The sequence below is a fragment of the Colias philodice genome, chromosome 19 (genome assembly GCF_061535455.1).
Source record: "Colias philodice isolate Cphi_HAF_F1 chromosome 19, ilColPhil1 Martin Lab GWU primary, whole genome shotgun sequence".
Lineage (NCBI taxonomy): Eukaryota > Metazoa > Arthropoda > Insecta > Lepidoptera > Pieridae > Colias > Colias philodice.
Genome location: NC_143104.1, coordinates 1084622 through 1108631, shown reverse-complemented (window position 1 = coordinate 1108631; position 24010 = coordinate 1084622). Strand labels below are relative to the sequence as shown.

The 24010-nt window shown below is 32.4% G+C and overlaps 1 protein-coding gene and 1 long non-coding RNA gene across 2 annotated transcripts; one reads left to right on the top strand and one right to left on the bottom strand.

Annotated features, from left to right (window-relative positions):
• Nucleotides 1–215: 215 nt before the first annotated feature.
• On the top strand, nt 216–21502 carry LOC149479722 (integral membrane protein DGCR2/IDD-like). Its single transcript, XM_089707519.1, has 3 exons — nt 216–284; nt 19119–19267; nt 20580–21502. Exons 1-3 carry the CDS (start codon nt 233–235, stop codon nt 20778–20780), a joined length of 402 nt encoding a protein of 133 aa, XP_089563645.1. The 5' UTR covers nt 216–232; the 3' UTR covers nt 20781–21502.
• Nucleotides 21433–23432, bottom strand: LOC149479721 (uncharacterized). Its single transcript, XR_016317163.1, has 3 exons — nt 23322–23432; nt 22765–23144; nt 21433–21493 (listed from the first exon to the last, which is right to left on the bottom strand). It is a non-coding gene; the product is annotated as an uncharacterized LOC149479721 (long non-coding RNA).
• Between the last annotated feature and the right edge of the window lie 578 nt (nt 23433–24010).

The following is a 24010-nucleotide window of genomic DNA, read 5'->3' as shown; positions in this document are numbered from 1 at the left end:
TTATTTATCGTGTGACTCTACATCAGTGAATGTTTGTGTTTCCCTGGTTTTTATGAGACAAAAATAATAAAATATATTAAATACAATGTTTCCACTAAAAACGTTCCTTTTTACGTATTCTGAATTTCAAACAAAATATGTAAATCCGAAAACGTGTAAACGCAATGCCGCATTCGGGGGGTGGGGGGCGCGTGGCCAGTCAGTGTGCTGCGGCCCGTCGCACGGAGCAGACATGCCGCGCGTTGTCGCTCTCGCAATCCTCCTTACACTCGTCACGATCGCGGGTGAGTTCGCTCTTTATTTTTTAACACTTCGCTAATAGGGCAGTTTGCTAACTATTTTTAATTGGAAAAAAAAGTTTGCGAGTTATTCGTTGTTACAGTATCGAGTTTATGAAAGTTTTTGTTATACTTAATTAATTGTATTTAAAGCTTATCTGTGTATTTAATATTTTAAGTTGTGACCGGTTGAATTAAGCTTTCTTTTGTAGTTTACAATCTTTATAAGATCAAAGTCATGATAGAGCAAATAGGTAGGTACTTTCATTCTTTTCCCTGGTTGCTATGGTTGTAGTTCACTACTTATTTCAAAATACTAATAACCAGACTGTTTATCATATATTAAAATAAACTAGGTCCTATCATTTATGAGGACATTTGATAGCATTGAATTATTACCCATTTGAATGCTCCAAAACACACATGTCTTCAAGAAACCTAGAGCTTTCAATTTTACGACAATTTCATAGCAGGCGTTCATCATAAAACAATTTATCGAACATAAAACTTATTTCCAAGGTAATATAACTCAATTTCAATTATCCCTCACCATGTAGGACAAAGTCATAGTGAGTACTGCAAAGTGATCATTTATCAGCAAAGTGACAGGAGCTGTAACAAGGTAGGTAGTAAGTAGGTATTTAATTTAAAAGCTCTAGTACTCAAGAAATGAAGGACTGCCCGATGCTGTACGTGCTTTGAATTACGGATACAAAGGATTGTATTGTACTACTAGAACTGAATCGTTTAGTTGAGCAATTATATTCTAGACTAGCTGTTGCCCGCAGCTTCGCCTGCGTGGAAAAGATAAATTTTCATCGTACAAACTTTCATCCCCTATTTTACCCCTTTAGGGGATGAATTTTATAAAATCGTGTCTTAGGGGACACCTACGTCCTAACATCTACCTGCATGACAAATTTCAGCCCGATACGTCCAGTGGTTTGGGCTGTGCGTTGATAGATCACTATATCAGTCACCTTTGAGTTTTATATATATATAGATAACTTGCTGTATAGTTGACTAATTCTATTTTAGATTGTATGTAGTTTGTTGTGCTTGCCTAGGCTATGAAAATGTGGAAAGAGAAGAATGTAAAATAATTAAGAGCACGATTATACGATTTGTTTTAAATGTAAGTACTTACAAAACTACCATAAACTAAATCTTAATAACAAATGTTGTATTTTACAGAACATGATTTTTGCTTATTGCAGACGTGATTTAACTGATATAAGAACTTTGAATAAAATTTAATTAAGTTTTTATCAGATTATCACGAGAGGAAAACTGCGGATGGACAGCCCTCATTATTAAATAATACAGGAATAAAAACTTCATTAGCAACTAGAACCCTCGTCAGAGCAAATTGAATCTTATCTAATATCACCTTACTTTCTACTTTAGAGTAGCGAAAGATATTCCTCATAATTTATGAAACGCCATAAATAATTAATTACGCTGCAACTTTTCCTGAATCTAACGTAATTATAACTAGCTCAGCCTGACTCTACATTTTATTTATAGTAGGGAAATCTTGCGACTCTACCCATGTAGAGTCCATACTCTACCCAGTTATTTATTTATTTGTCTTTGGGAAACAAACATAATGCATTATCCAGAAAATAATGCATTATGTTGTGTATCTAATATTCAAAGTGTGGTGTAGTTTTCAAGTGATGACCAACCAACAACCAACACATGATAAATAACAAAATTATATATGATAAAAGGATTTACCTTTTCAATTAGAAACGATAATTGAGTCATTACATCCAACGTAGGCGGTAGTAGTTTGAATGTTGTGGGACTCAATTTATATACATAATGTCTACAAAATTTAGCTCTACATAAAATATGGATAGTGTGTAAAACTCTAAATATTTCTTTTATTCGAATAAAAAAAAATTTATTGCATGTCACACGAAGTTACGTCATCACCATAATAAACACTTTATTTTGCAATCTGTAGAACCAAAGATTCGAATACTTAATGAATAATGATGAACACTAAACGGTCATGTTTTCATTGAGTTACTATGTACTAGTACGTAGTAGGTACATAGTCAATACTCAATGCATGTATTAAGTTTAAGTGTGAACAAAGAAAGTGGAGATTCATGTTTACATTTATTTATACTTAGATAAGTATATTTAGCAAATGAAACTGGAATGATCAGGCGCGCAGAATAGCACATTTAACATGGCTATTTAAGAAAAACTCATTAAGACAATTGTAAAGGCAGTGAGTCCAGCATCAAACAAAGTTGAAGATCTGCAGCCTTAACAAGCTCACGTCTCCACTTGAAAGCGGTCCAACTCACGAATGCACTAACTTTTGTCTCTATTTTTGTTCTGTACATATATAGGTATATTATACTGGCTGTTCCCCGCGGTTTCACTCGCATTGCTCCGCTCCTGTTCGTCTTACCGTGATGATAATATATACCTTCCTCGATAAATGGGCTATCTAACACCGAATTTTTCAAATCGGACCAGTAGTTCCTGAGATTAGCGCGTTCAAACAAACAAACAAACTCTTTAGCTTTATAATATTAGTAAGTATCTAAGATGTTTGTATATTATCCTTCCTAATGTCTAATGTATGGATTAGTATGAATTTCCATGTTACCTTATCTACCTTGTGGTGTGGTTTCGTATCTATGACGCGGATCGATTTTCTTTTAAAAAGCCAGAAAGACTCTTTCAATACATAGACTTAGTGTATTTTGCTTAGTATTTTGTTACCTGCCAAGGAGGTTTACTTCTTTCTGTTTATGTTCATAAATTGAGGTTCATACTAGTTACTAAGTTGGTTATGTGCAAATGAATCATATAGTTAACTAATAGCCTGCTGTAGAGCTTTAAATTTTATAAAAAGTCAACCTCATCAAATGCAAAATTTGACAATAGATTCCATTAGCAAGAAGGATGGACAATGCTAATCATTTCTTTGAATTCCAAATATATAGGAAATTGTATTAATTATATCGTTAAAAATGCAGGATACATGCAGAAATGAATACAAACCACCACGCTGGATAAATGCGGGTTTGGCAGATGTCACGTTCCGAGAACTTTTTGGTTTAACGACAAAGATGCTCATGTTTTTTTTTTTTCACAGAATTTGCAGTTGTGCTGTTGACAGTGTTCAGTTGAATTAAAACTTTTAATTTAGATGTAATCTGAGAGCATTGCATTCATATACATTGCCTCGTTGGCGTAGTGATTATAGTCCTTTCCACCTAAGATGATTTCTGTGACACATGGATTTTTGACACGTGTAGAGATGTCTTTACTGAAATCATATCAATTGTTTTCGATAATCGATAATATTTTATATGGAAATGAAATCGATTTGAATAAAGTACCAAAATTAGTTTTTTCGGCATTTCGCCAACAATTAAGTAAGGAAACTTAGCAAACAACAGCAACAAAAAGTCAACAATAACAATTAGTAACAATAACAGAATACCACGTAAAGTATAATTATAAAAATGCAACTTGTATGCACTCATACAGACGATTGACTCGATTGACAAACGATCACAAGATGGGCGCCGATTATATAATTTTCCAACTCTATGATTTTTCAACGATCCATTTCATGTACACAAATTGCGTAGGTATTATATTTTTGTGTTATTTTATTTTATTTTTCATTATATTAAACTAAACAATACTGTTTTCGATTTATAAGTTTAAGATGTTTTATTTTTATATTTTTGGCAATAATTCCGCCATAAAATAAAAATATTATGCACTAAAATTATTTTGGCGTTTTAAACATAAAATACGTAATTCGGAACACGATGAAGTGTCACAGGAATCATCATAGGTGAAAAGGACTATAGCATATTTGACAAAATATTGTAATCACAAATGAAACTGCCCAAGTCAGTCCCCTCCACGGATGTTTATTTCAGCTTCACAGCTTACACTATGATTACCTTAATCTAATAATATTTACTATACGCTAATTAGGAGTTTTACACTTATTTATACATTTTACAATTACTAACTAGTGTTGTGTGTCTGTGTGTGTTATGATGGTAATCTTTTTCATAAGATTATGCAAATGAAGAAATAGAGAATCTACTTGCCTTAAGGTTCTTGCGCTCTATAATAATATATCTCCTTGGCAATATAGGCTTGTCTAAATTAAGATAGGTCGTCGCAAAGAGTACTATTATAGTATTGATTGTATAGGTAAACCAGAATCTGATGGCAAATAGGGAAATCAAAATTTTGAGTGTGCAACCCTAGGGAAAATGGACTGAACGATCTTGATACTGCTTACTATTATTTTGACCTCAATATCATTAGTCACATTACATAAGTGGATAAAACTGTACTTAATAATGAGATATCCACGAAATATTATGTAGGCACTTATAACATATTATACATATTATTTTTATATAGGTAATACATATTATTTATTTATACCTATATTTGTAAATATCATTATGCCATGTGAAAATATGGATTTTAATGATAATTATCTGGATTAAAAATGTTTTATAAAATAAAACGAAAATAAAATAAAATCATGTTTATTTTCGTTTTTCGTATTAACACATTATAAAATTGACTTGGACTGCTTGGACTTGACATATAGCCGTATTGTAAGCGCCTGTAATAAGTTTCCATAAAATTATATTTTAATCAACAAACAATAGTATAGTTAAGTACCTACTTATAACATTTTTTATTTAAAGTATCAAAACGGGTAAGTCCAATTTAGCAATAAAATCTTTCACGCGCTTTAAAACTGAAAATTGTGATGTGTTTGATCCTTCTTCATCGAATGTTTTTCTATAGACATTGTAAACAACACCTATTGCTTGTGATCGCAGCGGTTTTATCGATATTTCGAAGATTTTGAAGACAAAATCCTAAAAATTAATCATCAACACAAATAATTTGACAACCAATTTGATAGTTGTCAAATAAAGTTGCCACATGAAAATCTTTTATTTTTGAAATATAAATATGCCATCAGATTCTGGTAGACCTATATCATGTCGCATTCATTATATTGTTTTATTATAGTACCGTAGAACCCAATTGTGCATACATAATAAGTTAATTTAATAAAGTCACTCGATTGAATTACATTAAACAGTTCAACACTTTTGTAATTAATTCAACGATAGGTTTGAATAAATTATTTATAATGCAGGTTTAATCCGTTCAATTTCAGATTTTATTATATTACTTTCGTTAATTGATTTGCTCTCTCTCTTTTCTGGTTGATTTCATTTGTTTTAATTGACGAGCAGAGAACTTGAAATTTAAATGACAAATTTAATCGTATTCCTCTCTTTTGTCTATCCCTTTGTTGGTTTTTGATTGCGCTCTAATTATAAAATTTGTTATAGACTGAAAATTCTTTTTATAGAATACTAGCTTTCCGCCCGCGGCTTCGCCCGCACAGTCAAAGAAAAACCCGCATAGTTCCCGTTCCCGTGGGATTTCCGGGATTGCGTCATTTTCCCGGGATAAAAAGTAGCCTATGTCCTTTCTCGGGTATCAAAATATCTCGATACCAAATTTCATGAAAATTGGTTCAGTAGTTTAGGCGTGATTGAGTAACAGACAGACAGACAGAGTTACTTTCGCATTTATAATATTAGTATGGATTTATTTTAGCAATATATTTAGTAATTTACGTAATTTATGTATCTTGTTGCTTACTAAACCTATCTCGTGGAGGCTACAATCATTTCTCAACTTAAAATAGTAGAGCTATTTTTTTATATTTTACAAACAATCAAATCTCTTTATAATTAGTGTTGCTAGAACCTTCTGATTCATCGAAATTTGGTAGTTAAATTTTAAATCGTTTAAAAAATTGCACAAGAAAAGTACTAAAAACTGAAATGACTCATTTTAAAACTCAGTTGCCCATTTACAAATAAATTTTAATTACGTAGGCATGCTTAATGCGCTTTTAGTAGGCAATTTTCATACTCAACTTTTTCTACTTATATTTAAAATTTAAACGACTCTAATTTCCTTTAGTAGTTTCTTAACTTGTTAAAATTTATATTTACATATTTTAATTCCTTTATAGAGTCACAGAAAACATTAAAGAACAGAAACCTTTAATAATTTTTCGTAAATATTATTAGCTAAGGACTTAATTAGTTTTAGTGTTAGTGTTTTAGACTAACACTAAAACTACTTAAATCCTTCAAGTTCTACGATACAATCCATAGTATAAAACAAAGTTGCATTCTCTGTCCCTATGTCTCTATGTTCCTTAGTATGCTTAAATCTTTTAAACGACGCAACGGATTTTGATGTGGTTGTTTTTAATAGATAGAGTGATTCAAGAGGAAGATTTTAGTATATAAATTTTAGGTTTTAGACAAAGTTTGTTTGTCTTTCTTGGACTTGGACGAAACAATTATATAATATCATTTTTATGTCTTGTGATAGTTATAATTCTAAGAAAATCTCCTTTACATGAGAAATTCTAGGCGAGCAAACCGCGGACAATAACGTTGTGGTGTAAAAACATCAAAATCATGATAAAGTCGTTCCGCAGATCAAAGACAAGCATGTCAAACTTTGAACAATGATCGTGAAAGCGTAATGCAGGTGGAACTGCGATTATGTTTGAGGTACGTTTGCGAATGGCTTGATCAAACTGAGTGCATTTTATAATGGGTTATCTTTTGATGGAATGGATTTGTACTGGATTTGCGCCCAGGCTCCGCCCGTGGTGAAAATGTTGGATTAATTTTGATTTATACAAATTTTGTGTGAAAATGATAAACATATAAAAAATAATTACAGAATTAGGTATAGTTCAGAAGTGAATCGACGTAATTATTGTACATACATTCTTACCTAATTTTTTTTTATTTATGGGTGCAGTTTAATTATTTCTATCAACTTTTTTGTATTATTAGATACCTAACTAAAATTCATTTAAGTATGTGAATTTATCAATAGAGCTTTTAGAATATCGAATCCATACTAATATTATAAATGCGAAAGTAACTCTGTCTGTCTGTCTGTTACTCAATCACGCCTAAACTACTGAACCAATTTGCATGAAATTTGGTATGGAGATATTTTGATACCCGAGAAAGGACATAGGCTACTTTTTATAGCGAGATATGTACCACGGGCGAAGCCGGGGCGGACCGCTAGTTAAAATATAAGTAAATGTAATAAATGACGCGGTGTACAAATTACGTAGAGCGCTCTACGGTTTATGCAAAAGCTGCCGATTGGAATAGAATACATAAATATCTTTATTTCGTGATAAAAATATATTGTTTTAAAATTTGTTTTATTTATTTATTTAAACGTTGCGCTTCCAGTATAACAGCATAGTATTGAAATGCATTTTACGGATTATAAAAAAAAACTTCTATTTCTTATCTAAAACTAGATTTCCCCCCGCGGCTCGCCCGCGTTTTCAAAGGAAAACCCGCATAGTTCCCGTTCCCTTGGGATTTCCGGGATAAAACCTATGTGTTATTCAAGTTACCCTCTATATGTGTGCTAAATTTCATTGTAATCGGTTCAGCAGAATTTGCGTGAAAGAGTAACAAACACACGTCCTCACAAACTTTCACAGTTATAATATTAGTAGGATAAATGTGAAAGTATGTGTTCTTCTTTTACTCTACAATGGTTAGAGAAGTATGGAATCAATTGCCTGGAATCAAAAGCCTGTGAATACGATATTTTAACAGTGTTTTGGTTCAATATATGGAATATTATCTGGTATTATGCTACGCAGAATTGACTTACCTATAAATAATATAGATAATGTAATTTATGATGATAAGAATAGGTACATGATAAAACACACCACACATACAAAATGAAGGAAATTGCCAATATTGATGGTAGGACAAGATAGTAAATAGTTTGGACGAAACGTTAGGTCAGTAACATCGGAAATTAGACGACCGGCCTTACTTTTACTTACCCTATAACTTATAAGTGAAGCTTAATAAGCTTCGTCTGGAAAAAGAGTGGTATAAAAATGTCTCTTCTGAATTTTAGCGGCCTATTTTTATTTAGACTAGTCTGGTATTTGTATACAACGTTCAATTATTAGGGTATGTTATAACAAAATCTTAATCTTAATACTATTATAAATGCGAAAGTTTGTAAGGATGTATGGATGTATGGATGTTTGTTACTCTTTCACGTAAAAACTACTGAACCGATTACAATGAAATTTAGCACACATATAGAGGGTAACTTGGATTTACACATAGGATAGGTTTTATCCCGGAAATCCCACGGGAACGGGAACTATGCGGGTTTTTCTTTGAAAACGCGGGCGAAGCCGCGGGCGGAAATCTAGTGTAAAATATAAATGGAGCATTAAAGTAAAGCTTCAACAAAAAGTTCAAAAAGTTTGTCATCCAGACACAATTTTTACGTTGATCAATGTGAAGATACCTAAATGTCCTAAACTCACATAGAAGGCGTGTGTAACTATTACTAAAACTCATGGTGATAAAAAGAAAAGGCGCTTTAAATAAAATTGTGGTAACAACGTCAAAAGTCACACTATAAATACTATATTATCACTAGTTGTGCCCTGCGGTTTAACCCGCAGTGCTCCGCTCCTGTTGGTATTAGCTTGATGATATATAGCCTATAGCTTACTCGATAAATGGACTATCTAACACTGAAAGAATTTTTCAAATCCGTACCAGTAGTTCCTGAGATTAGCGCGTTCAAACAAACAATCAGCTTTATAATATTAGTACCTATAGATTTATCCTGCAATATGTACTGACAATTCTCTCATATCGAGGCAATCGTCGCCAACATAAATGCAAATTAGCATCATAAGATCGAAATCTACCTACTAATGCTATCTCGGATTTGCTTACACGTACTGTAAGCAAATTATGGTAATTAGCTGCGTTACAAGCCCGGTCATGCAACGACCATTCATTGATTTTAGTTGGGCTTTACAATGACATGAGATCACGCTATGTTGAAATTCGTGGAAACAGGTCGTTCGTTTAGGTAATAAATGAATTCTTAAAACTATAACTAGATTCTTAAATAAATACTATAGAACTATAAAAGTACAAAAGGAATGTAGAGCGAAGGGATTCGTAAGAATATTTAAGTACATAGTTACCTACTTTTGTGCCGTGTTTCGTAGAAGGATTTGATAGGTTGTAATAATATAAAATGCAATGGAGTTGTAACAAGATTCGGTAGAATATGTATAGGAGATCGGTGAATGTAAGAAAATAAAGAAATGTACATTTCTGTTTGCGATGCGGGTAGGTAGCTTAGTAAATACTAAGCTAGGAAAGACTCGATGCGGTTAAGGAAAATCGCAATTAAATCCATCTTCAATCAAGTTTCTAGTCTTCCTTAAGATTTTACAAAAGTGTACTTATATCTTATATATAAAAATGAATCGCAAAATGTGTTGGTAAGCGCATAACTCGAGAACGGCTGAACCGATTTCGATAATTCTTTTTTTATTATATTCCTTGAAGTACGAGGATGGTTCTTATGTAGAGAAAACGTAAATATTATGTACCACGGGCGAAGCCGGGGCGGACCGCTAGTTTTAAATAGAAATATTGATCCAAGAAAATATGAATCAGGTTATTTTTCAATAAAATATAATTTGAGTGACCAATAACCATCAAAAATTCAAGCCCAACTAAAATAGGTACAACTTTTCAGTCTACGAAAAAGCCTGCCTATATAGACTTGAAAGCTTTTACCAGTGGTTTTAAATATAAAATTTATTGATTCCTATACTTGAGTAGGTATATAACAGGTTGATTGAAATTTAGCGACCTACCAATCAGCCGTCGAGGTCTGCGGTCGAAACGAAGATTGGTTTTAACGTCGCCCATTAATTGCCTCCTGATTTAATACTGAAAATTGAATGTAAAAAGCACCTACTGAATAATTCGTTTTTGAAATATGCAGGATGAATTTTAATAGGCGTTATCAACTTCGAATAAAAACATAGACAAAAAACATTTATTATTGTTAATCTTACATATAAAAAGCAAAATTTTAGCATTTCATTTACTATTTAAAAAAATATGTTAAATGAAGTCTATACCCTACGTTTTTCTAGTTGTATCGTTTGCTTGTATTTTATCTGATTTATGAAATAACCTTAAATTTATTAAAGAGAAAATCGGGCGGGAATCTTTATATTTTTTATTTTCCCGCTATTTTTGTCGCCAGCACAGATAGAAATAAATTATATAAGGCTTGCCATTCACCACATATAATTCAGCATATTTTATAATTTTCATACTTATAACTAACAATTATTACTTAGTTTTTTATTAAAAGGAAACTTATAAAACACTCTCATTAGCGCCAAAAATAACCATGTCACAGCGTAATTAAAATTTCGGCGCCAAAATTTGCTACATCGTTGTCACTTGTCACAAGTTATACGAACTCCTTGGTGTAGAATTTAAATTAATTCCTTACATTACATCAACATTACGTTCCATACCATCCTTGTAAATACTCATGTGGAAGAATTTATTTTCTCATTTAAAATAGAAGAGTGAGTCAATATGACTTAGAACAAAGTGACAGTTTTGAACTGTGGTTTTGAATAAGCAATTTCATCTTAACTTTGCTTTTTTCCGTTTATACAAGAATGACACTTTTCTTTTCTTGTTATTTTTCTATACTTTCAACTCAAAAATACTCAACCGGTTTCAAAGCAAAAGCTCGTCAAAGCCGAGTAAAAAAGCTTTTTTTAGATATCTCATGTCAATCCAGGCAAAACCGAAACAAGATTAAAGCAGCAGGTAATGAATTATAATGTACTAGGTACCAAATAATCTTAAACGTATAAAAGACGTCAAATAAACGACGAAAATTATATTTGCTATATACCTTAAATAAAAAAACAATAGAAACACGTCATTTATATGATAAATGATAGCTTATTCCCAGATCAAAGTGTCTCACGACAATGTTGCCAAGTGCTTAAGGTATATGAGTTAGCACTAAATATTAATATATTTTATACGTCGAGAAATAAACGAACATTTTCACGTGGAAAACATTTTCATTTATTTTTCGTTTTTCTAAATTTTATATGTTTTGAATGATTTAGACACATGTTTCATTTTTAATATGTATTAAATAATATATACAATATAGAGAATTTTCTCTACGTTTTAAAAATAAATAATCCATACATTGTGTTTTGTCACCCTTTTTTCAACGTCGCTATTCTTTATTAATTAGGGCTCTTTGCTGATAAGGACATAAAATATAGGATAACCTTTGCATGCTTTTGCATAATGCATTTTATTATCATTTATTACTATAGGTTGTGAGGCTTTCGAAGTTACTAACACCACATCGTTGATTTGAATGAAAATATTTGAAGATCCATCAGTCTATATTTTCGAAAAATATTTTTGAAGTGAAAACTTCTTTAGCGGCTTTGAGCACTTTTTCTGTAATGGGTATAAAATCTTAAACTCGCGTCAGGACACGTGCCCTGATCGAAACTTCTGCCGGCACTCCCGGAGTGCAACCCGTCTTTTTTATTTAGATAAGTTTTTGATGAACTCACAGAGTATAAAAGCGATAGACACAGAATATAGAAGCTCTAAAGGATAAGACCGCCATTTGTACTTAGTTTAAGCTATCTTTAAGTGTTTGTGTTTCTTCTTTTTTATTCTCTTTAAGTGCAATAAAGGATTGATAAATAAATAATAAATAAATAAATATATCTAGTTCACAAAGTACCTAATTAATAATGCATTACAACAAAATATAAAATATTTAAAAATAAACACACAATTAACTACCCCAACCAAAAATAAACTTTGCTCTTATTTTCAAATGTTTATAAATAAAATAGCAACACAAAGCAACTTCCTCATGGTTAGCCAAACTTTAATTTAGGGGTGAGAATTCCGCATTGCGACTACATAAAACTTGACACTGCATTTACTAAAAGCCTTTATGATTGTCAATGTTCAAACAATGCAGTATTTATTTGTTTTAGATTGGCATTGGTTTTGTAAGCGAGCGTTGTCGGAATTTTAAATCCATACTATAATATTATAAATGCGAAAGTAACTCTGTCTGTCTGTTACTCAATCACGCCTTAACTACTGAACCAATTTGCATGAAATTTGGTATAGAGATATTTTGATACCCGAGAAAGGACATAGGCTACTTTTTATCCCGGGAAATAGGATAGGTTTTATCCCGGAAATCCCACGGGACGGGACCTATGCGGGTTTTTCTTAGACTGCGCGGGCGAAGCTGCGGGTGGAAAGCTAGTGTTTAATAACTTTAATAGGTTTTTCTAGTAGTGAAAAATGAAGTAACTGAAGGATGAATTTGCACAGTAATGTTTTTTGTTGAAATGTTTATTACGAAGTCGGGTTATAACATCGCTGATACTTGATAAAATTACAATAAAGGGTTTTTAATATTACAACAATAATGAGTTTATTTTTATTAATTTAATCAATGCAAACAAAAATAAAAGTACTAATTAGTTAGTATATAATATTATTTATATACCTTGCTTTTTACTACGATCGCCACCCTAATCAATACTTTTACTTAACTACCGAATATACCTACATCATAAAATTAAAAAAAAATATATCGTTTCGTAGAGCACTGAATTTCATTTTATAAAAAGTTCCATTTCCAAGGAGTTAAGCGAATAATCGAAAATTTTGTATATTTATAGATTATTTACGCAAATACATTTTTATTTTTCTCTCTCGCGTTTAGTTTCTAACTCCATGTCAAAGAGGTTGCAAGTTCTCACCTATATGTAAAATAAAAGACGAGCGAAGACACCGTGACATACTTTTGTATAGAAACCCCTGCCGTGATTTTAATGACTTTTTGAAGGAGTCTTTAGACTCCCGAATATACGGAAGACATGTTTTACAATAATTTTTAACCAACTTCAAAGGCTATTATACTTTCGTCGTCGTTCGTGTAGATATTATTGGAATTATTACACCATACTTCAAGATAATTTATCTAATATCCATATACCTATAACCATTGAACCGATTTTGGTTAAACTTGCACTTTTTGTGGGAGATGTATTTAGCAACAAATAAAATTATAATCAGCCTTACCACTGATTCGAAAACAGCATACTGTATAGTGTATGGTCGTATAGCATACTGTTTTCGAATCAGTGGTAAGTACATATACTTACATAAGTTTAGGTAGGTTCATTTGCTTTTAATTTCTTAATGGATGGATACTAATTATACTTCAACAGCTGTTGTAAAAAACATCACAGCAAAGTAAGAGAAATTAAATTTCATGTTAAAAAAACAAAGTATTTTTCAAGCTTAGAAAAAAGGCCAGTGCTAGCATTCGTTAAAAGTTTCAGAGTTCATAATTTTTTATTTCTAGAAAAACGTTACTCGTGAGACGAGGCTCTAATACAGATATAAGTCTAGTACAGTCTAGTCTCTAGTCTAAAAATACGCTACTATTTATAATTCATAATTCTTTATTTGCTACAAAGATGACATGTTACGTAATTAGCTGTTTAAACATCTTTCACTACGACGTAGAGCAAATATTTAGTTTAATTTCATGAGATGGCTATTGCAGATTAATGCAAATTATTAAATTACAAATATCTATAAATACAATAATAGTTACTCATGCTAATCCAAATTATGGCTATCTTAATCTAATACATATTATAAAGGCGAAAGTTTGTAAGGATGTATGGATGTATGGATGTATGGATGTTTGTTACTCTTTCACTTAAAAACTACTGAACCGATTACAATGAAATTTAGCACACATATAGAGGGTAACTTGGATTAACACATAGGATAGTTTTTATCCCGGAAATCCCACGGGAACGGGAACTATGCGGGTTTTCCTTTGCAAACGCGGGCGAAGCCGCGGGCGGAAATCTAGTACTAATAATATAAAGGCGAAAGTTTGTATGGATGTATGGATGTATGGATGTTTGTTACTCTTTCACGTAAAAACTACTCAACCGATTACAATGAAATTTAGCACACATATAGAGGGTAACTTGGATTAACACATAGGATAGGTTTTATCCCGGAAATCCCACGGGAACGGGAACTATGCGGGTTTTCCTTTGAAAATGCGGGCGAAGCCGCGGGTGGAAATCTAGTATGTTATAAAAATTGTTAAAAATATATGTTAGCTAAGTATTTAATTTATCATTATTATTCAATACTTGAAAATTAATACCCCCTCACGAGAAGTTCTAGTTGCGAAACTTATGAAATTGCCCTTGAGAGAGTGCCATATTTAATTGAGTGTAATGTGATATTGCTCAAGCTAGTAGGCATTGAACCTACCTTATATTTTATCAAATAATACGCAGTTTATTATACGTACTACGAACATCTAAATTATGAAACTCATAACCTTCTTTGCTTCACCATAGATACAACCCTACCAAATTAAGTTCCCTCAACACAATCCCATACATTACGCACAGCCACATTTCTTTCAATACAAAAATCACGTATCTACGCAATAAATACTATTACATTATCTGTGGTAATATCATTCTATTTTCTCTCCAAACACGTGTCCCACAGAAATAGCCAGTGTCCCTCATAAAATGATCTTTACTGTCCCCAGGGGACATGGGGCATAAATCTAACCAACTGCGGACCAAATATTAACGAGAAGATTTTTAACAAGATTTCTCTGCCAAGTTTTTAAATTTATTACACAGTTTACAAATAAGACCAGTCAACTGAATAATAAAATGGATTATGGATTATTTTGTGGCGTAAGTATAATTTTTAAATTTGTTGTTTTTTGATGGTTTCTTATACAATATAATACGTTGTATTATCATTATTTAATTTATTAACACCTAATTATAAAATGTTGCAATTCGTTCAAGATCCGCGATTTTGAGACACCAGCTTCGGATATTTTATTGCGTCCAATACCGTACCTTATATATAAATTAGATTAAAATCTCGATTTATTTCCTCATTTTTTTTGGATTTTCAAAAAATACTTACTATCTATTATCTACCTATACCTATTTCTTCTCCTTCATAAAAAAGTATCTGATATCGCTACTATATCTCTCTACAATGATGTCTCAAATACCAACGTAGTAAAATCTAGGTATTAAGTATTAACCCTATCGAGAACTTTGACATAAATTTTTAATTAATAAAGCTATGACTTAGTTTATTTAGTCTGTTAATAATTTGTTAAACCTCGCGTCTTCGATCAAGACACACAAATACTTGTTTAATTTGCTTATTATTGATTAAATGTTGGTTCATATATTTTAGGTATTAACTACCTACTTTAATTGAATTTTAATCTTCAGCAGAAACTAATTACACTAACTACCAAATACCAATCACAACAATTGCTCGTCAATAGCCTTCGCTCATTGCAATTTACAGTGTCATATTGTTAATCTTCACGTAATTGGATTGGCTCATACTCATGCTCATACTCCACTTAACTGGCAAGTGCTGACAGCGAGTCACATTTACCCGCGTAAACCGACAAATTAGCAGATGATTTATAGGGTTGAAAATACAGATTACCTATAGGTATGTAAAATACTACGGTGGTCTGCTTCAATTATCATATATCGTAAATCGCAATATTATTATGACGGTAAGGTCTTCAGCCATCATAATTTACTAGTGTCACAGATTGAATTTGATATTTTTGGTTTTATGGCATTCAAATGCTTTATAAATATAAATTTACAAAGAATATAAAAAATTCGATCACGAGGCGGGACTCGAACCCGCATCCTTTCACGCCCATCCGGAGCGGATTCGTGATTGATTTTTTTCTATTCTTTATAAATTTATAGTGTCACAGATATCAGCTGATGATGAGGATGATGCTGAATAGTCGTGATTAAATTGTAATAATATTTTGATTAAAGCTACGAAAAATATCAATTGAACTTGTGAAACGGTTTCTTTATGTACTATAAAATGGAGTTCCAAGGAGCTACGATAAAAAGGACTAGGTACTTATACAGTCTCCTTGAGATTCAAGAAGTCCCTTTGACCGTTTTACGTTCATACTAAAAAGCGTCTTGATACTCTGTATTGCGACAAGAAATTAAATCATTGGATTTTAATACAGATAGTTTGCTAGATGAATAAATAATTATTGTAGAAGTAAAAAATGTCCAAGCTAAATTTTCTACCAAAATGCAGAACGGTATGGAAATTTATTGGGTTTAAAATCTTAAATATTTGACTATAATGGTCAAAGGTTTTGTGTTTTTGTCTTGGCTATCAAAATTAGAGTACACTTCAAAGGCACTTTATATCGTCAAATTATACAATAATTACGTACACCCGGTTATAAAGGCAGTTACTTCAGACAAGGAATGACAACTAAATATTGCGTCTCGTAGAGGGTTGGACATTTCATAAGATCCTAAATAACCACACAAAGACTTGTTTTAAATATTTTTTAAATTTTTATAATAGGTACGGAAAATCAATGAAACTTCTTGAAAACCTGGCATTGATTTCTACACATAAATATTTTGTGATAAAGTTTTCTTTTGAATAAAAAGTATACCCTAGAAGAACTAATTTAGATACAAAATTAACTATGAGGAATTGAGACAGTTACTATTGCATTCGTTATTATGCACAGTCTTAGGAAGAAGTTAAAGCTTTGATCTTTAATTCTACCTTTTAGTTCTATTATCATGGTCCTTACATTCTTTTACATAACCTTGTTAGTGACGCGTTAATATTCATTTAAAGATATAGGTACGGACGTCACTTAAGACGGTCAATGAGCACTAAATGCTTCTGGTCCGGGAGCCAGCAGCAGATTTTATGACCAAGTTCCTCTCAAGCGGTAATTAGTAAAATGCATCAAAGTATAGTATTATGAAGCCTCGTGAACGTCAGCTGGAGCTCGGTTGGGGGGAAGAGCGGTTGTAGCCTCCCGTATCAGCTGACGGTTTTTCCACCAAGATACAGCCAGCTGACATATATATTTATCCACAGTTACATATAAGCTATCATCAGGTAAATTTTTGTTTGAGAGGAAATAACGGAAAATAAATTTTTCTTTAAATTTAACTTTCATGTTCGAGACACCAGCTGACGTATAATATTAATAACCATGTTGTAACCAGCTGACTATTTTTTTTCGTTGAGATATTGGGTTAGCTACAATTTGACAAATTTTTAGCTGAGAGGAAATGAATGAATGAATGTATTTTTTTTCCTATGTGCGTGGGAGGCTACAACCGCTCACCCCCCCAACCGAGCGCCAGCTGACGTTCACGAGGCTTTATAATACTATACTCTCATGCGTCTGACGAATTATCTCTTGAGAGGAAATAGTTAACCAAATTTGCACCTGGCTCCCTAACCATTCCCATACATAACAAGATAACGTATGCATTTTCCATATAGGTTAATATTATGTGCCTCATTAGACTAATAGGTTCTTTTGTGATGAGCAAGATTCAAATGCTGGATCGTGATTGTTTATAAATATGTCGTATATTTTGTAAGACATAAGTAGGTACTATGGAGTTCGGTAGATACTATAAACTTTAACCGTAGCTTCGCAATTGTTCGTCCAGTTTACATTTTCTTAATATTCGCGTTCATTTTCCATTCATTTTATATAGACAGCTAGGTATTAAAAATCTACACATAGGTAGGTAGTTACTTATAAAATTACAAAGATATACACTACATAAATATATTTATACTAATATCACCTAATATTATAAAGCTGAAAAGATTGTTTGTTTGTTTAAACGCGCTAATCTCGGAAACTACTGGTCCGATTTGATAAATTCTTTCAGTGTTAGATAGCCCATTTATCGAGTAAGGCTAAATACTATAATATATATCTAGGTATATCATCACGCTAAGACCAACGCAAGTGGAGCACTGCGAGTATAACCGCAGGGCACAGCTAGTGAAATATATCTTAAAATTATACAAAAGTTATACATAATATACTTTAAGATACATCATGAGAAGAAATACTTATCACAGATATCATACAGTTGAAAATTGAAATAGGTACAGATAGTAAGAACTGATTTTCTATCACGCAAAGGTCACCTCAGACGAAACGTGATAGCTGACTTGGATGATGTTTCCTATTTCTAGGATTTAAAAATTATAATTTACTAGCTTTCCGCCCGTGGCTTTGCCCGCTTCGTCTAAAACCTAATAAAGTATATTCTAAAACATGCCGAGAGAACTTTATATATTTAAAAAACCATTCATCTAAAACCGGTTTCGTAATTTTAAAGATCTAAGCATACAGACACACAGTCGCGGATAATGACTTTGTTTTATATGTACTAAGTAGATATAAAACAAAGTATTGATAATTAAACAAATTTTCACAAAGAATCCCATACCACATCATGTTCTGTCTATACAGTTTAGATATGCCATTTCTATTTCCAGTCGGAATAGGAGTAATTAACGGTAAATAATAAAAATGTTTTATTGGGGGGATACCATTATGTCTAACGCAGTATTAACTCCAGTGTGGCCTGTGGGATGTGATGCTGCTCGATGACCTATATAATTTCTGTCATTTATTTATTGAAGAAGTGTAAGTTACTGAGACCAAAAATATACAAAAAATGATATGTCATAATTACTATTATGATGTAGACATTTTCGATAACATTTAATTTTTTAAGGTAATAATCTCGGAATCGTGCAAATGAAATGTAAAAAAATACCACTTTCTATAACACACACGTCATGACAGATTCACGAAAACAGAAGAACCAATTCAAAAAAAAAAAAAAAAAATTCTATATCTAATTTCTAATTTCAGAATGCGTAGAAGAAGACTGCGTGGACTGGGAGGGGAAGACCGTCCCCCACGGGCTGCTGTACGTCCCCGGGCCGGGGGTGTGCTCCATCTGCGTGTGCTACCACTCGGAGCCCATGTGGTGCAAGGCGATTTACTGCGACCCACCTTATGTATGTACTTTATGATAGACTAGCTGTTGCCCGCAGCTTCGCCTGATAATGATAAATTTTATAGTACAAACTTTCATCGCCTATTTTAACCCTTGGGAGTAGAATTGATCAAAACCCTTTCTTTGTGGAAGCCTACGTCCTAACATCTACCTGCATGCTGAATTTCAAATCATATGAATGCAATAAAACTTAATATCAGATAGATAGGCTAGTTTAGTTTTGGTGGAATCGCTGAATATTGGAAGTTTGTTCGATAAAGATACACGGTCATGATAAATACCTAATAGGGTAAGGTTGTTCAAGTCGTACCACGGCGTTAGTCGTACCCCACCAATATCTCGTCTGATACCATTGAATTGGGCCATCTAGTGTTGTTAACGTGAACTATTTAGTCGCGCGAGCAAGCGTAAACAAGTGGTCAGGCGGTCGGCTTCGCGCAGCGAAAATAATTCAAAAAATAAGTTTTTTATCACTTTTCATGTAAAATTAACGACTCATTCATAAGCTTTTTACGGCAGGAATGTTATCTTTATATTTTGTCTTTGTTAACAACGATTTTTAATTCTTATCTGTCAATCGTTTGGGCATACTCAAACAGGAGAAAATTTTTAGGTTGTGTTAGTAATTTTATTTTTCAACCTCAAAGATAAGTATGCTTAAGTCGTACCTGTTAAAAATTCTTTACTCGTACTTCTATTTAGGTCTAAGATTTTGTTATTCACTAAAATAATTACCAAATAATATGCTTAAGTTAATCTCAGACTGAATTATTTGTAATTTTAACTTACTTAAAATTGATCTCTTATTATTAAGAATTTTTCTATAAAGTTTATTATATCTTCACTAAAGTATATTTTCTAAGTACGACTTAGGCTGTATGTGGTACGAATTAGGCAACTAGGCGCCTTAATCGTACCGAAGGTATGTTTTTGAAAAACGTTAAAATATATATTTTAATATTAACATTGTAAGTTTCTGTGATTTTTTAATAATAGACAACTAAATAAAGATTCAGTAAATGTGGATTATTTTGTATTATTTCAATTGTCGTGAATATTATAGCATAATTTCCTTAGGGGGTACGACTTGAGCAACCTTACCCTACATGTACTTACATGGGATATATTTTTAAAAATAACGGTAAAATTAAATAAACTTGTGAATTCAATGCTTATAAAAGGATGTAATTTCTTGTTCTTTTCTGAAATAACCGATAACATTAATCCTCTTTTATCATAAGAAAGCTGCCTATGCTTATTAACATAACGTACTCATTTTTTACTCTATTTAATTAAAAAATAACATTTTCCAGTTCTGCAATAACTTCCGAGTGGGCGAGCGGTGCTGTGAATTCGAGTGTCTCGACCCTCCCGGGGAGGACACCAGGTACCAGGAACGACAGCGGCTACGAGCCCTCATCCTCTCTGGGAATTCATCCGCAACTCACTTCACACCAATGAGGATCAGCACGAGCATCAGCTTACTAGCTGTGGCTGTGTACCGACTCGTTTGAACATTAAATGGATACAAGTCTTAGCCCGGTTTACAGTTTAACACTAGGACCTTGTGTCTAGGTGTTAATCACTGTTTTGAAGTAAAAAGGAAATCAAATTCGCGAAAACGAGATCGTCAGCTAAAAATTGAAGTCTGTCTCAATTGACTGTCGAATTGAAGAAAATGATACGTTCAATTTTTTATGTCATTTTTTTAACAAACAGGCGATAGTTTTAAACTTATCCAGAATATAATTTTAGTCAAATGCGTTTTTCAATTTATCAAAAAAATCGTAAGGACTTCAGTACCACTTATCCCTGCCACATTATTTCCCTCCAAGATGAATTCATAAATTATTATAAAATCGTATAAAAGTAGTGAAAAGAACAACTGTGTTAAACCAATACAATGCAATATGACAAAATTTGCATTACAAAGGTAATTAATTATACGACATCTTTTTGCGGTGGCAACACATTTTCGCGGGAAATTGCAATTACAGAGTAACTAAAAGAAATCATATAATATAGACTATAGAGGTTAATTAATAAGGTACACAGTTTTACTCGCAATATTTTATGTGATGCCTCAGCAATGTGTGCCTTTTCAATATTTACTAATAAATAATCTACATTTCAATCCCTTCCCATTATCAACGTAGGAACTTTAGCTCATATCATTATTGTAGTTCTAAACTAAAATTCTATAAACTTCAAAACAACTAACTACTTACTAAAAATTAAAATATAGGGTAGACTGGGTACGGTTGAAACAATTTCACTTATAACAACCATAACTTTGCTTTTTATAACCCGAGCGATGAAAAATATATGTTAAATAAAAGAGCATGTATCTGTCTAATAATAGGCACTGTGGTTTTAGTTCCAGGTGTATTATTTTAAATAGTAGATCAAATTAAAAAAATGAATCCGATTTGTTTCAACCGTCCCCATACCAGGGGCGGTTGAAACAGTGATTGGGGTCAGTTGAAAAATATGCGAATAATACAAAATATAGTATTAAAATATGTTTTATTGATTGTTTATTTTAAATCAAACAATAATTAAGTAACTCTTTTACAATAAGGTCTGCTCTCTAAATATGGTGACATAAAAACAAGACAGAAGAACGTACTCCTCATCTTGTGATGATATCTCCTCTTGTACATTTTTATTTTTTGCTTTTATGGTGTTTCTTTTACATTTTCCTCCATCAAATATCTTCCTTTTTCCTCTATCCAATCGTTTCTTCACTTGCTTAGCTCTTGTTCGTTTTAATATTAATTCTTGCTCTTTTTTATCTCTTCCTTATCTGGTGTGTCAGTGGAAATAGTAGACTTCCTGATTTTTCGCCCTCTATTATTATACCTTATATTGTTATATCCTCTATTATATCCCATTTTTTTATTTTCTTGCTCGCCAGAGTCATCTCGCATTCGAATTTACCTTAGAAGCGAATAATTGTGCTTCTCTGCCACTTTTCGCAATGATTCTCCGGTTTTCACCTCCTCATATGCATCTTTGTACTTCGATAAGTCTATTTCTCTTCCCGACATCTCTCTTACACGTACTATTGGCATCTAAAAAAACAAAAAATAATTAAAACAATGTTTCAACCGTACCCAAAAAAAATGTTTCAACCGTCCCCAACTCCTACTTTAGGTAAAATACAGTTATAGTAATTGTAACAACAAAGGTACACAAAAACTAGTCACAATGTCATATTCCACAAGATTCACTTCAAACAAAAACGCACACTTAATAATGTCACTTAAATAGAAACGCTAATAATTGGAAAAATCTCCAAGCAAAAATACTTACTTTTGGTCATAAAAACACAATAGGGTCTTATAAAATCAGCTGAAGCGCGCGGAGATCGACGCAAAATTGTGGTTCGTGTTTAGAACAGTTGTACGCTTCTTTTTCCCCTTGGACCCCTAACCCCCCCACCAACGGTTTGCGAGATATTCGTGTTGTTTCAACCGTCCTTTGTTTCAATCGTACCCAGTCTACCCTACGCCAAATATTTGACTCGCTAATTCCCTATTCACATTTTAGAACAGCTAAAATCTTTACTTCTAACTTCGGTGCACCTTATATGCAGATAATAATTAGTATAAATAATTATAAATAAATAATTTTGGACCAATTTTATGTAACATTGTAGCTCAATATGGGCTAACTTCCACTAAGAACGAGTTTCGCACAATGACAAAGTAAAGTCAAATAAATACGAAAAAAGGGCGGGAAAATACTACAATGTTTAAAAGGAAAGTGTTTACGAAACCAATAAATTACTTACATAACATTAATATCCCCAAATTTTTCACTTACCTGCCCTCAGTACCTGCCTAATAATTTGTAGAAAAAAATTGTCCCTAATACTTCAAAAAAAAAGGTTGTGTGGTTTTATGAAACCACGGTAAAAGTGAAACTGTTCGAACGGTTCCGAACACTGCTTTGTGTAGCGCATGTCTATGTATACCTACTCGGCAGCCGACCGTCACGCGACATGCGCTACACAGACCAAAAAGTTTGACACGATGTAATAAAAGTTTCACTTTAATAAATAACTAAAATAATAAGAAATAGGTCTAAGTGGGGGTCTGCCTCGCAAAGGATGTAAGGCATCTGCTAACTAAAAATTCCTAAGATAAATTCAGTGACCCCAGTCCCCATCTTTCCCTTATTCCGTCAAAATTAGAAAGAGGTACTTAAGATACTTTAATTCGTAGGTACATAAAGCACGTACGGTGCAGGTCTTAATGATCTAAGACGGTGGTAGATAGATGTAATATGAAATGAGATGGAAATCTCTAAAGATAATATATTGTAAGTGGATGTTGGTCCTTTTTTGATGAAGGTCTTGATTCAGGAACGTGATATAATTATGATAGTTATGAAAAAATTCTAATGAACGGATGTAAAATCATATTGCGTTACTGTATCTTGTCCTATTGAATAATATTTTTTTAGTTTTACTGGTACCTATTTTGTTTCAATTATGTAATTGCGATCATGTGATACGTACGTTAAATTACACGTTTTACATTATCATAATAGATTTTACTAAGATTCTACTCAATAGCTTAGCACTTTAAAACTTCGTAGATAAAAATTGTACTTAATAATAATAGTAGATATATAAAATATACTTTATTATTTCCAATTTCTATTAAGTAGGTATATCTATTCATATTTCTCCTATTTTTAGTATTAAAAACCTAGTTCAATAATGTTTATTATGTAC